At 33.4% G+C, this 14,242-nt stretch overlaps 1 protein-coding gene across 1 annotated transcript in view; it reads left to right on the top strand.

Annotated features, from left to right (window-relative positions):
- The first annotated feature begins 4,467 nt into the window (after window positions 1–4,467).
- The window catches only part of LOC128013915 (potassium voltage-gated channel subfamily KQT member 1-like), a 46,739-nt gene continuing 36,964 nt past the window's right edge, over window positions 4,468–14,242 (top strand). Inside the window, exons 1-4 of the mRNA XM_052597110.1 lie at window positions 4,468–4,650; window positions 5,982–6,076; window positions 6,203–6,243; window positions 7,225–7,286. Coding sequence (XP_052453070.1) covers window positions 4,618–4,650; window positions 5,982–6,076; window positions 6,203–6,243; window positions 7,225–7,286 — 231 coding nt within the window. The 5' untranslated portion in view covers window positions 4,468–4,617. The remainder of the gene's footprint in view (window positions 4,651–5,981; window positions 6,077–6,202; window positions 6,244–7,224; window positions 7,287–14,242) is intronic.

Below are 14,242 nucleotides of genomic sequence, written 5' to 3'. Positions count from 1 at the left end.
TAGGAAGTTCAAAAGAACAACATTTATTTAAAATAGAAATCATTTGTAATATTATAAATGTCTTCACTTTCACTATTAATTAATGCATCCTTAATTTATTTCAAAATAAATAAGAATTTTTTACACTGTTAAAGAGTTGGATTCCCATGCTAAACATGGACAAAGTTTCAAAAATTAAGTTGTACGTTTGAAGGAGTATTTCTGTTCCAAAAATACTCCTTCCGGTTTGTCACAAGTTTTTTTCGAGTATGGCTCTGTGTGACGTTAGATGGAGCAGAATTTCCTTATATGGGTCCTGAGGCACTTCTGCCGGAAGAGCGCACGCTCCCGTATAGCAGAGCAATGAGAGCACAACAGACTTCACTGATCAGAGCGAGAGCGTCACGAAATGTCACAAAAGGAGTGTGTTTTTGGTTGCCAGGGAAAGACAACCCTGCACAGATTACCTAAAGAGAAACAGCATTAAGGGACCAGTGGATGGAGTTTATTTTTACAGAGCATCAACGGAGTTGTGCAAGTGTTTGTGTTTGTTCCCTGCATTTCGAAGATGCTTGTTTTACAAACAAGGCCCAGTTTGACGACGGATTTGCACATCGTTTATTTCTTAAGGATAATGCAGTCCCAACGAAAAAGGGTCACGATCGTGTGTTGGAACCACATGCGGTGATTAAAACTGCTTCAAATATCTCTGTGTTGTTAACTTAGCTATCGGCGCGTAAGCACATCAAGTAAACAACATGTGATGTTGTCATCAAACTGCACTTTCCACATGTACAGCTTAAAAAAAAAATAAATAAATAAATAAAAAAGACGACATAACATATCATTTTCCAAAACCGCTAAGCAAATATATACAGTTTCAGTACATACCACATAGAGACGTCGTTGCTGATGCTGCTCTTGTTAAATTTCAGCCTCTTGATCTGATTCTGGATCATAAATAAACGGCTGAATCTGACTGTTAGCCATGGTTTGTTTTGGATGATGTTTTTATCCTCAAGGTGATATCACAGCTTCCAAACGCTCTCAACGCAAAAGCCTACTGGTGCTCGTGATTCTTTAGCTCCGCCCACACGTCACGCCTCCAGTCGGTCGTGTTTTTCCGGGAAAAATCGGTACAGACTATCTTTCTCTTATAAATATAATAAAACTAAAGACTTTTTGGAGTTATGAAGGATGCATTACTACTCTATAGGTACTCAAGATTAACAGGATATTGAGTGCAGTTTTTGTCATTTTTATTAGTTTATATATATTTATATATATATGTCTATATAGTTTTTATTATTATTTTTATTTCAGTTTTAGTTGTTCTCGTTTTTTTTTTTTTTTTTTTGATCATTTAGATAATTTAAGTTTTTTACTAATATTTAAAAGAAACACATCAAGTGAAAATGAGTTAAAACTAGAAATTTTGCCTTGGCAACCAGCTGAAAGTTTTACATTTTATTTATAGATTTTTATTTTTTTACTAACTACAGCGACCCTGAGTTAAGTACAGTAAGTTGGTAAATTGTTGCTTGTTGTTTGTTATATTTTTTATGCAATTTTATACAATTGTATTTTTTTTTTATTTTTTTTTTAGAATTACTATTCAGGGATAAATTCTTTTGGGTCAAAAAAAAGTTCAATACCAATAGATGCATGGAAATTTTATTTTTTATTTATCTATTTATTTTTTGTTAATGAATATGCATCTTACATATACATATACATTGGAAAATATACATTGAAAATATTTCAGAGGCTCTTTTTCACTGTCACGTAGAATAAAACCTGTTGGAAACCCATAGTTATATGTGATCTGAGAGTGAATTGTTTGTGTGAGTCACTTCTTTTCTAAGAATTGGTTCTGCATTTGGCAGACACTTTTACCCAAAACAACTTACAGTTGATTTTATATAAGGAATGAAAACTAATGTCAGTTTTTACTCTTTTAGCTCCAAGAATGCTAATTTGAGCAACATGAGAGGTCGTAGAAAAGTTATAGTGATTCACTGGTAAAAAGAAAAGAAAAAGGAAAAGGTTTGGAAACTTTAGGGAAGCAGGACGAGTTTGAGGTTTGATCTAGTGATCTTGACGCATGCCAATAGTTAGTTGTGTTGTTCAGTAATCGTGTGAAATCTTTTGCATGTGTAGAATTGAATGTGAACATGTGCGAGGCGTGTGTTTTCCTGCATGTGTCTGTGTACCGCTATAATGTGAGGAGGCAGTTTTGTGATTAAACAGCATGTGTTTCATGTTTTGAGGACATGTGTTTTCTTTCCCAATCATGTTGGGATCTGAGACGCACACACACACTCACACACACACTCATGCATGGATGTTTGCATATTGTTCACATGCATTTCCTGCGAGAGGGCAGGATGGCTGACGTTTGAAGGGGCTTTGATCTGTGTGCTTTACGGTGTGTGTCAGCGCTGGGACTGCTGGGAGCTTTTGTCCGGCTGTCCCCTCCTCTAATTAAGACATCGTCTGTGTTTGCGGACAGGGATGGAGCGCCGGAGGCCGCGGCAGAGGGAAGTGATTTGTGTTTTGTAGATCAGTGACAGCAAAGAGAGCTTTATCACGACAGACTCAAGCTGAGAGGAATCAACACGACACTCGGGGAACGGCTTTACAGATGCTACAGTGTGTGTGTGACGGGCCCAAGTCCATTCAAGTCAACAAACAAATCTAATTCTATATATATAAAAAAAAATACAAAAATAATAATAATAATACTATTTTTTTTACATCTATTCTATATGTATATCTGTATGTGTGTGTGTGTGTGTGTATATATATATATATATATATATATATATATATATATATATATATATAAAAAGACAACAGTAATTTATGTAAAATTATTTTTCATTCATATTATTCCTATTACACACACACACACACACACACACACACATATATATATATATATATATATATATATATATATATATATATATATATATATATATATATATATATATATATATATATATATATGTATACATGTATAAACACACATAGTAATGAGTATTATTATTGTTTATTTATTTATCTATATCTTATTTATATTACAAATTTATTAAAGATTTGTTATATTTAATAAATGTATTTATCAGGAGGAAGTAACACTATCAATATTAACATATATATATATATATATATATATATATATATATATATATATATATATATATATATATATATATATATATATATATATATATATAAATATATATATATATATACAGTATGTGTGTGTGACTTCCTCCTGATAAAAAATCTATATACATTATATATATATTTAGCTATTTATAATGTTTATCATAAACTGCTATGTAATCTTTAACATTTCCATTTTTGTATTATGTACAGCTTTATAAACAAATATATAAATAAATATATTTATTCATTCATCGGGAGGAAGTGACACACTTTTTATATATGTAATCGAATTATAGGTGTGATAATATATACAATATATTTCATAATGAGCCATTTATAATATTTATGAGACATACTATTGTGAATTTTAATTTATTTGTGATTGTTTTACTCTTCCTGTTTTCCTACTATATACAGTAGGGCTACAGTACATGTGCACATCGTATGCAGGTATAAGTCCCATTACAGAAGTGGGATGGGTTTGGAATGACATCTCATGACGTGTTTGTGACGCATGTCTTTGTTTGGTTGTTAACTGGAGGAAGTGACACCCTCTTTTGGATGTTTTCTCCACTCGTGAGCGCCATGTGTGGTTGTCCTGTAGAGAAGTCAGTTCTCTGTCTGAAGTATGTGTGCTGGCATGGAAAGCAATTTAAGTGACCATGACCTACACGCACACGCCACACTCAGAATCACTTAACACACACCCTTAAAGAGACAGTACACCCCAAAATAAACGCTGTCATCATTTCCTCAGCCCAAACCCGTTTGACTTTCTTTTATGTGTAAATCCCAAACATAGATGCTTATAAGATGAAAACAAAACTCTGGTCTGGAACGAGATAAATGTGTGAGTTAATAACGTCAGGATTTCTCTCTATGGATGAGCTGTTCCTTTAAGACGCTCTCGTACGACTGTGTTGTGGATTTACCAGGGCTTTGATGTCAAAGGTCATCGTCGGGGTCACTGATAACAGGCCAGACGCGTTCTTTAGCTGAGCTGATTCGACTCCAGACGTGTTTTTGAGATGCTTGTCTGCACAAGGTCAAGGTTTTTATCTAGTCTTGAGTGGCAGAAATGAGCTTTGTTTTTCCACTAGGGCCTGTCCACAGTGAACATGACTCCTGCTGCATGGATTTCTGCACAGAAACTTTGGCAAGACAGAGTAACACTGGAAATAACAGGGTGTTTGAGCCAACAAAAAAACAAAAAAAAACATGTGCCCTCCTTTAGAGAGAGAGAGAGAGAGAGTGTGTCCGTGTGTGTGTGTTTGTGTGTGTGTGTTGTGCTGTGTGTCTGTTGTTATTGTCACCAGTTTTTACTGCCACGTACTCACACACACACACACACACACATTTACAGCAGGCCTGCTCTGTGTTTTGTGACGCTATGTGTTTGTTTATTTTGTTCTCCGCAGACTTTCCCACGCACACAGATCTGCCATCAAGGTCATCAGAAGGATGCAGTACTTTGTGGCTCGACGGAAATTTCAGGTACTTTTATTTTGTATGTCAGAATCAAGAGATCATATATATATATATATATATATATATATATATATATATATATATGAAAAATGTGTGTGTTTGTGTGTGTGTGTGTGTATATGTATATTATACAAATACAAATACAAACACAAACATTTAGGTAATTTATTATTATTGAACATTTTATTGATATAATTTATTCTTCTCTACATAAAAATGTATGTAACTATATTACATTTTTAAATATAATAATAATAATAATTATTATTATTATTTGCATTTTTATATTTCATTTCGTGTGTTTTACATTTTTCAATTTTAATTGAATTATTTTACTATTCCTATTACCCGATTTTCTTATTATATTATTTTCACCACACCACAAACACATATATGAAACTCTTCATATTTTAGTGCATATTAATAAAAATTAAGTTTTCATACTTCCGATAAGCTTGATTCATGAAACACGAGCAGATTGAGTTTGTTTGAACGTTCATAAAACAAAATAATCGCTTTGAATAAGAATAGTTTTTTTGAATGATAATTTACACAAAAATGTTGTTCTTGTGAACAACCCAATTAGTCAGGAAGCTACTAAAACTATTTATTATTACATTAACATAAGTGACCCTGGACCACAAAACCAGTCTTTTTTAAAAATTGTCATTTTTAAAAATTGAGATTCATGCATCATCTGAAAGCTGAATAAATCATCTCTCCATCGATGTCTGGTTTGTTAGGAGGACAATATTTGTCTGAGATACAACGATTTGAAAATCTGGAATCTGAGGGAGCAAAAAAAATCTAAATATAGAGAAAATCATCTTTAAAGTTGTCCAAATTAAGTTCTTAGCAATGCATACTACTGATCAAAAATTACGTTTTTATATATTTACAGTAGGACATTTACTAAATATCTTCATGGAACATGATCTTTACTTAATATCCTAATGATTTTTGGCATAAAAGAAAAATCGCAAATTTTTACCCATACAATGTTTTTTTTTTTGGCTATTGCTACAAATAAACCCCAGAGACTTAAGAGACTGCTTTTGTGCTCCATGGTCACACTTATGCATTTAGCAGAGGCTTTAATCCAAAACGACTTACAAAAAAAGAAACAAAAGCAATTTTTAAAACAGTGATCTAAACCGAAATGAATAAATATGCTCAAGTAAAAACTGTCAATTTTCCGTCAAAACTGAGGCAAGTTGCATGCCTTTGCTGCTGTTGTTATCGAGTTAAATTGAGCTATAATAACAAAGCGTGGAAGTTGAAGGCCCGAGGGAGCTGTGATGACAATGGCTCTCATGGATGCCGTCTCTGTCCCGCAGCAAGCGAGGAAACCGTACGACGTGCGGGACGTGATCGAGCAGTATTCGCAGGGCCACCTGAACATGACGGTCCGCATCAAAGAGCTCCAGAGAAGGTGAGACTCCGTGTGACGTCACCGCAGAGTTTATTCCCGTTCCTTCCCACAACACCAGCGGCGTAGGCGGGATTTCCAAACAATCGCTGTGTATTTCACAGTTTCCTGCTGTTTTTCCTCTCGCAGGTTGGATCACACGTTGGGAAAACCGGGAATGTTCCTGCCAGGTAAAGAAAAATTTAGTTTTTAAATGTTCCCACATCCAACACACATTCAAGATGCATGAAGAAAAGCACAAAGAATAAAGCTCAAAGTCGTAATGCTTCCATGATATACTTGCTTTTATATACTTATATACTTATATACTAATAGTCAAACCCAGATTGTTAATTGAAACTAAACTGCAAACATGGAAACACATGCAAGTGCAGAAATCATTCTAATTCTAACATTGCATGCATCTCATTAACATGTGACAATAATAATTCCATATATGGAAACTTTAAACATTCTAAACAGATGTTAGCCAATCAGAAGTCATTTACAAGTTAAATGGCCTCTGATTGGCTAATAGAACACATATATGCAAATACAGACATCACATCCATCTCATTAATGTGCAGCCTCCAGTATTACAACTTGAATAGACCGAAGTGAAAAGAGACACAAACTAGACACCATTCGCTGAAAATTTTGGAAAATGTATGACCATCTACTGGTTGTGGTGGTAATATAATGTTGTTTTCATTTTAAAAGTGATGCCAGAATGCCAGAAATCTCCCACCTAAACATATTTTACTATAAAAATGACTAAATGCAGATCTTGAATTTAACGTACAGATAATGTTCCCATTTTATATCAAACATACACAAAAAAAGAATAATTATGAGCCAAATAAATAATATAAAAAAATGACAAATCCCTCCCAAACTGCGTGATTAAAAAGTGAGCATTATTACATGTTTTAAAAAACTATAAGATGAGTTTACAAGCTGTCAAGCACAAGCTAGTTACAGTAGCAAGAACTGCCTGTTTAAATATAAGGCTGGAAAACAGATTGAAAAAGCCAATTGTGATGGAAAATGTAAGAAAATTAAAGAAGCTTTTTATATGAGCAGGGCGGTTTAATAAACACAGCTTTTGGCTGTTATATACAGAAAAGGATTACTTCCGACTGTCTTATTATTTCTCTTTATGTTGTTTTCAGAGAAAGGTGTGGATAAGGAATATTATACAATGGGAGCCCGACTCATCCGACTGGAAGATAAGGTACAACAGAGACTTTTTAGACTGCATTTGTCTCCAGAATCTGACATTCTCTAACCATTAGTTCCTGTTCACTCATTCTACTGACCAAGCGATCTCACATTTCATAAACAGTAAGCCTGAGTTAACTCTTTCTCCTCTGGCTGGAAGTGTAATCATGTAGTTGTGATCTGCTCAGACAAGAGGACACGCATGTTTCCCCTCGGTCTGTTGTGTTTGTAGATGAAGCCAGACTGTGACTGAGATTTGAGGATTTTTAGTGATAATGTGATGCAAATCTGTCAAATGAATCTCTGCAGGCGCTCTGGAGCTTGGGTGTCTTTTCCAGCGAATGCGTATCTGGTGTGATCTATTTTATATGTTTCATCCTCATATTTAAACAGGGCTTTATAGTGAATAAAGTTATCAAATTAATATTATATATATTATATATATTATAATATATATATATATATATATATATATATATATATATATATATATATATATATATATATATATATATATATTAGAGCTGTCAAATGATTAATTGCAATTCATTTAAATATTAATTAATATTTTGGATTATTTTGCATTTAAAATAAAAGTTTTTGTTCACATAATACACATGCATGTGTACATTTAAGAAAAACAAATTTTTTTTATATATTAAATATATTTATATATAATATAAAATATAAGAATATCTTATATAAATGTAAATACTTGAAAATATTTTCAGAATATATACTGTATGTGTGTGTATTTATGTATACTTAATAAATAAACACAGTACACATACATATATAATGTAAACAAAAACTTATTTTGGATTAATTGTGATTAATCGGTTGGCAGCACTATTAATAATGTGTAATAAAATGTATTATTTATATTAATTGTTTTATTAATTATTTTATTCATATAATAGCTGGGTGAGCATGAAAGGTTTGTTTTTAATCAGTAGGAAATTAATGTGTTAAAAATATGGCCATGAGCACAGAAAGGCACTAATTGTGTGTGTGTGTGTGTGTGTGTGTGTGTGTTGTCATTGTTGTTGTTGTTGTTGTTACTGAATCACGGTGCCGTTACTAGGTGGGTGTGTGCTTCCTCTTCATTCGAGCTCTTGTGATGATTCTCAATCTCCGTGTACATACACAACCAAAGGCACAATAACATATGACAGCCATTAAGCATATTGTTATCATTTCAGTCTGATCTGGACCAGTCTGAGTGACACATTTCAGCTGTTATTGAAGGATGAAGCAGTTCCCAACTGGACTAGACAGCCTGTGTTACTTTCCCATTCAAACAGACATTTATAAATAGGTCTTAAAGTGACAGCAGCACAAACGGCTTGTTTCATTTCTAAAAAAGCGTGATATGAGTTTGTACTTGAGTTTGGTGAAGCTGTAAGTGTGGAGATGCGATCTCGAGTGCCGCTCTGATGTTTTGACTGCAGAGGAAGCAAAATGAGATTGATAGGGAGCGGGAGAGAGACTTGTCGTGACAAGGCGATGGTGGTTTTTGGTCGATTGACGCCTGAGGGTAACAGGTGGGTGAACTGAGTGACCCGCACACATCTGGATCATACGCCCCTCTCGCTGGAGCATTAAACACAAGATGCTGAAACAAGCGTAGTGTCTCTCGTTTAACGCCACGTTCACTCACTGAAATACTGAAAGAATTCATGACTTGATGATATCTTCAAATATATATTATATTATATTATATTATATTATATTATATTATATTATATTATATTATATTATATTATATTATATTATATTATATTATATTATATTATATTATATTATATTATATTATATAAATGATTTAGTGCTATTTATTTATTTATTATGTTTGATAAAATGTTCCTCTGAGATAAACCTCATGATGATATTCTCTCAATATATAAGGTAATATTTATTCATATTTATAAATATATGTATTTATATAATTCTATTATTTATATATTTGCAATTATATTTATTAATTATAATAATGTTATATCATATAAATCATTGTACATTATGTAAATATATACTATAAAGATTATGAAGACATCATCATTCTTAATCTCATAATCATAATTCTTAAAAAAAAAAATATTATTATTATTATTATTATTATTATTATTATATTTCAAATATATATATTTTCATTTATTTATATATTTCCAAATAGTTTTTTATATTTTATAAATAAATAAAAACCATGTAATAATAATAATACATAGAAGAAGCAGTAGAATATGAAAGCAAATACATAATTATAATATATAATATATATTTTATATAAAACTATATTTAATTGTAATATATATATATATATATATATATATATATATATATATATATATATATATATATATATATATATATATATATATATATATGTGTGTGTGTGTGTATGTGTATGTATAATAATTATATATATAATTATATATATATATATATAATTATATTTATTTTTTTACACAGTTTTATATATAATTATGTATAATTTTAATATATTTATTTGGATGTGTGTCTAAATAAGTCTCACAAGTCGTTAATATATACCTTTGAGATATTTGAAGGTATGATGCCGTGATAATCTCTCAATCAGTGAAACATGATGAATATTAGCACGTCTGAACAGCTATAAATCTCACTCTCTTCTGGCGCCGTCATTAGCATGGAGACATTGCTCTTCCCCTGTGGTGAGTGTGTTGAGGTGTGTTGTCTGACTGGCAGCTCGGTGAGTAAGTTGTGGTTAATGTGTCAGAGTTTTGTATGGGCCGACATTGATTTATACCCCTCGACAAAGACACACATGGCACCAAGCGGTGTCTCGTCCCTCGCTCTGTGTGTGTGACACTTGGCTCTCTGAGCGCTGCAGTGCTCATGAAGATGGATGAGCAGTCGTGACATCCCGTGTTATCTCGCTGTCTGCCGCCCCACTGAAAAATGTCTGAAGAATAACAGCGCCTGAGTTTGGCTTTGACGCCTCCAGAGGGGCTGGAAATGGCTTTTCAATGAGCTTAAAAAAAGTAGGTATGGCCTTCACGAATATTGAACAGCCTTGTGTTTTCGCTCTTTTGGAACTTACTTGACTTCAATTTTGTTTTAAATAATAAGTAAAAATATCTCATCCTTAAAACATGAACAGCTTTACTTAAGGGTATTTTTATTTATTTATTTATTTGTATTTGTATAGCACTTTTTTTACAATAGAAATCGTTGCAAATCAAGACATGTTTGATTTGACTGAATGTCTTTATTAATATTTTCCTATTGATTATTTGTTCTTTATCTGTCTGTCCTTGTTTTAGACTATTATCCCTTAAATGTAGTAATTTTTATGTATAGAAAAGAAAATCCAAACTTGATTTATATTATATGTATATATATATATATATATATATATATATATATATATATATATATATATATATATATATATATATATATATATATATCTACAGATGTTTTATGTAAAACAAAAATATATATATATATTACTGAAAAGTAAAAAAAAATTTTTTACTGTTAGTTTGTTTAGTTATTTTTCCAGTGAATTAGTTAATATAAAATATATAAAATATATAAAAAATATATATATAAAAATAATTCCTGGGATACATGTTGATATATGATATATGCTATTTATTTATTTTTATTTTTTATTAATATAACAGAGAAATGTTTTTGATCAGACCTGTGATATTACATATTATATATGTATATATTCAAATAGTATTAATAATAAGAATGAAGTATTGAATAATTTGTAAAATGAAATAAAATACATTAAATATTTAAAAATTATTTTTGGTTATAAAATATTTTTCTATTCTAAATAAAATATTCAAATTTTTCTGCTCTAAATTCTATCTATCTATCTACAAACCCGATTCCAGAAATGTTGGGACGCTGTACAAATTGTGAATAAAAACAGAATGCAATGATTTGGAAGTTTCACATTTCAATATTTTATTCAGAACACAACATAGATGACATATCAAATGTTTAAACTGAGAAAATGTATAATTTTAAGGGAAAAATACGTTGATTTTAAATTTCATGGCATCAGCACATCTCAAAAAAGTTGTTACAAGGCCATGTTTACCACTGTGTGGCATCTCCTTTTCTTTTTATAACTGTCTGCAAACGTCTGGGGACTGAGGAGACAAGTTACTCAAGTTTAGGAATAGGATTGTTGTCCCATTCTTGTCTAATTCAGGCTTCTAGTTGCTCAACTGTCTTAGGTCATCTTTGTCTCATCTTCCTCTTTATGATGCACCAAATGTTTTCTATGGGTGAAAGATCTGGCTGTTTCAGTACCTGGATCCTTCTTCTACACAGTCATGATGTTGTAATTGATGCAGTATGTGGTCTGATATTGTCATGTTGGAAAATGCAAGGTCTTTCCTGAAAGAGACGACGTCTGGATGGGAGCATATGTTGTTCTAGAACTTGGATTTACCTTCCAGCATTGATGGTGTCTTTCCGAGTGTGTAAGCTGCCCATGCCACACACACTCATGCAACCATCAGAGATGCAGGCTTCTGAACTGAGCGCTGATAACAACTTGGGTTGTCCTTGTCCTCTTTAGTCCAGATCACATGATTCGTCTGACCACAGAACAGTTTTCCACTTTGCCACAGTCCATTTTAAATGAGCCTTGGCCCAGAGAAAACGCCTGCGCTTCTGGATTATGTTTAGATATGGCTTCTTTTTTGACCGATAGAGTTTAAGCTGGCAACGGTGAATGGCGCGGTGGATTGTGTTCACCAACAATGTTTTCTGGAAGTATTCCTGAGCCCTTGTTGTGATTTCTATTACAGTATCATTCCTGTATGTGATGCAGTGCTGTCAAAGGGCTGAAAATCACGGGCATCCAGTATGGTTTTCAGGCCTTGACCCTTACACACAGGTTTTTCCAGATTATCTGAATCTTTGGATGATATTATGCACTATAGATGATGATAACTTCAAAGTCTTTGCAGTTTTTCTCTGAGAAACTCCTTTCTGACATTGCTCCACTATTTTTCGCCACAGCATTGGGGGAATTGGTGATCCTCTGCCCATCTTGACTTCTGATAGACACTGTCACTCTGAGAGGCTATTTTATACCCAATCATGTTGCCAATTGACCTAATAATTTGCAAATTGGTCCTCCAGCTGTTCCTTAAATGTACGTTTAACTGTTCCGGCCTCTTATTGTTACCCGTCCTAAAGTTTTTGGGAATGTGTAGCTCTTATGAAATCCAAAATGAGCCAATATTTGGCATGACATTTCAAAATGTCTCACTTTCAACATTTGATATGTTATCTATATTCTATTGTGAATAAAATACAAGTTTATGAAATTTGTTAATTATTACATTACTTTTTTACTCACAATTTCTACAGTGTCCCAACTTTTTTGGAATCGGGTTTGTACATTATCTTGGTAAATCCAAGCACAGTTTGAGATATTGCTGAGATCTGAAACTCCAGAGGAAACCCATGTGAGATCACTGAGGAGTTTTTCTGAGGATAAACATCTGAGAAGTAGGAGATTTATCAAAAGCATCTACTTAGACATTTGAGAGATCTCATGCATTAAAACTGATGTCCTCCACGTTTCAGCGTGGTTTTTCTGGTACATCAAGACGTGTTAAACCAGCCGTTTGATTTCCCGTGAAGCGGAAACGACCAATAAAACCAGTCGAGAACTTGCAAAATCTGGAAAATCAGCCTGATTGTGTTTGCTGTGACTTTTCAGAATGTTGTTTGTGAAAACTTCATTTGAAAGTCATTAACGAGTGCATCACAATTACTGATGTAAACGGCAGGAGCACAGAGCTGTGTTTAGACTACAGTCAGAGCGTGATCAACCCAGACGGCGTAAACACGAGTTTACCTTTACATGTCCTCACATGTTTACACACACTGGCATGTACACATTTGATGGCTCTCACACACATAAACAAACTCAAACACAGGGTTCTGCAATGTTCCCTCCTCAGCTGTAAAGAATTCCTTGTGAGAGAATGATTGTTAAAGAAACGATGTAAGAACATGGGGTTAAATGTTTAGGTTTAATGGATCTATGGAATTCCTTTTTGTGGCACTTGAGTTGATGGACTGATTTTTTGGTTTATTGTTCCTGTATAACCTGAAGGATGCATTTCTGGGATCGTGCTCTGAGTTTCCTCATACTGTATGTGGCACGGCATTATACTGTGCTTCCTGACTTTTCTAGTCATTATGGATAAGGACTTTAAAAATAATTTTATGAATGTTACACTCCAAAAGAAAGTCTCTATATTGAGCTGAGCAGAAAAAAATGTCTACCAAGTAAATGTTCATGACTTTTACATCATTTTTAACATTTTTAATAGTGTCTGTTTCCAGCATTTCAAAATCGATCAATCTTTCTGTCTGTATCTGTCTGTCTGTTTCTCTCTGTCTGTGTGTGTGTCTGTCTGTCTGTCTGTGTCTGTATCTGTATATCTGTATATCTGTCTGTCTCTCTGTCTATCTGTCTATCTGTCTGTCTCTGTCTGTCTCTGTCTGCCTGTCTGTCTGTGTGTGTGTGTGTGTGTGTCTGTCTGTCTGTCTCTGTGTGTGTGTCTATCTGTCTGTCAGTCTCTGTCTGTATGTCTGTCTGTCTCTGTCTCTGTCTGTCTGTCTGCCTGTCTGTGTGTGTGTGTGTGTGTGTGTCTGTCTGTCTCTGTGTGTGTGTGTGTGTGTGTGTGTCTGTCTGTCTGTCTGTCTGTCAGTCTCTGTCTGTCTGTCTGTCTGTCTGTCTGTGTGTCAGTCTCTGTCTGTCTGTCTTTCTGTCTGTCTCTGTGTGTGTGTGTGTGTGTGTGTGTGTGTGTGTGTGTGTGTGTCTGTCTGTCTGTCTGTCTGTCAGTCTCTGTCTGTCTGTCTTTCTGTCTGCCTGTCTGTGTGTGTGTGTGTGTGTGTGTGTGTCTGTCTGTCTGTCTGTCTCTGTGTGTGTGTGTG

The sequence above is a fragment of the Carassius gibelio genome, chromosome B25 (genome assembly GCF_023724105.1).
Source record: "Carassius gibelio isolate Cgi1373 ecotype wild population from Czech Republic chromosome B25, carGib1.2-hapl.c, whole genome shotgun sequence".
In the NCBI taxonomy this organism is placed as follows: Eukaryota; Metazoa; Chordata; class Actinopteri; order Cypriniformes; family Cyprinidae; genus Carassius; species Carassius gibelio.
The sequence above is the reverse complement of the archived record's forward strand: the minus strand, read 5'-3'. Positions and strand labels throughout refer to the sequence as shown.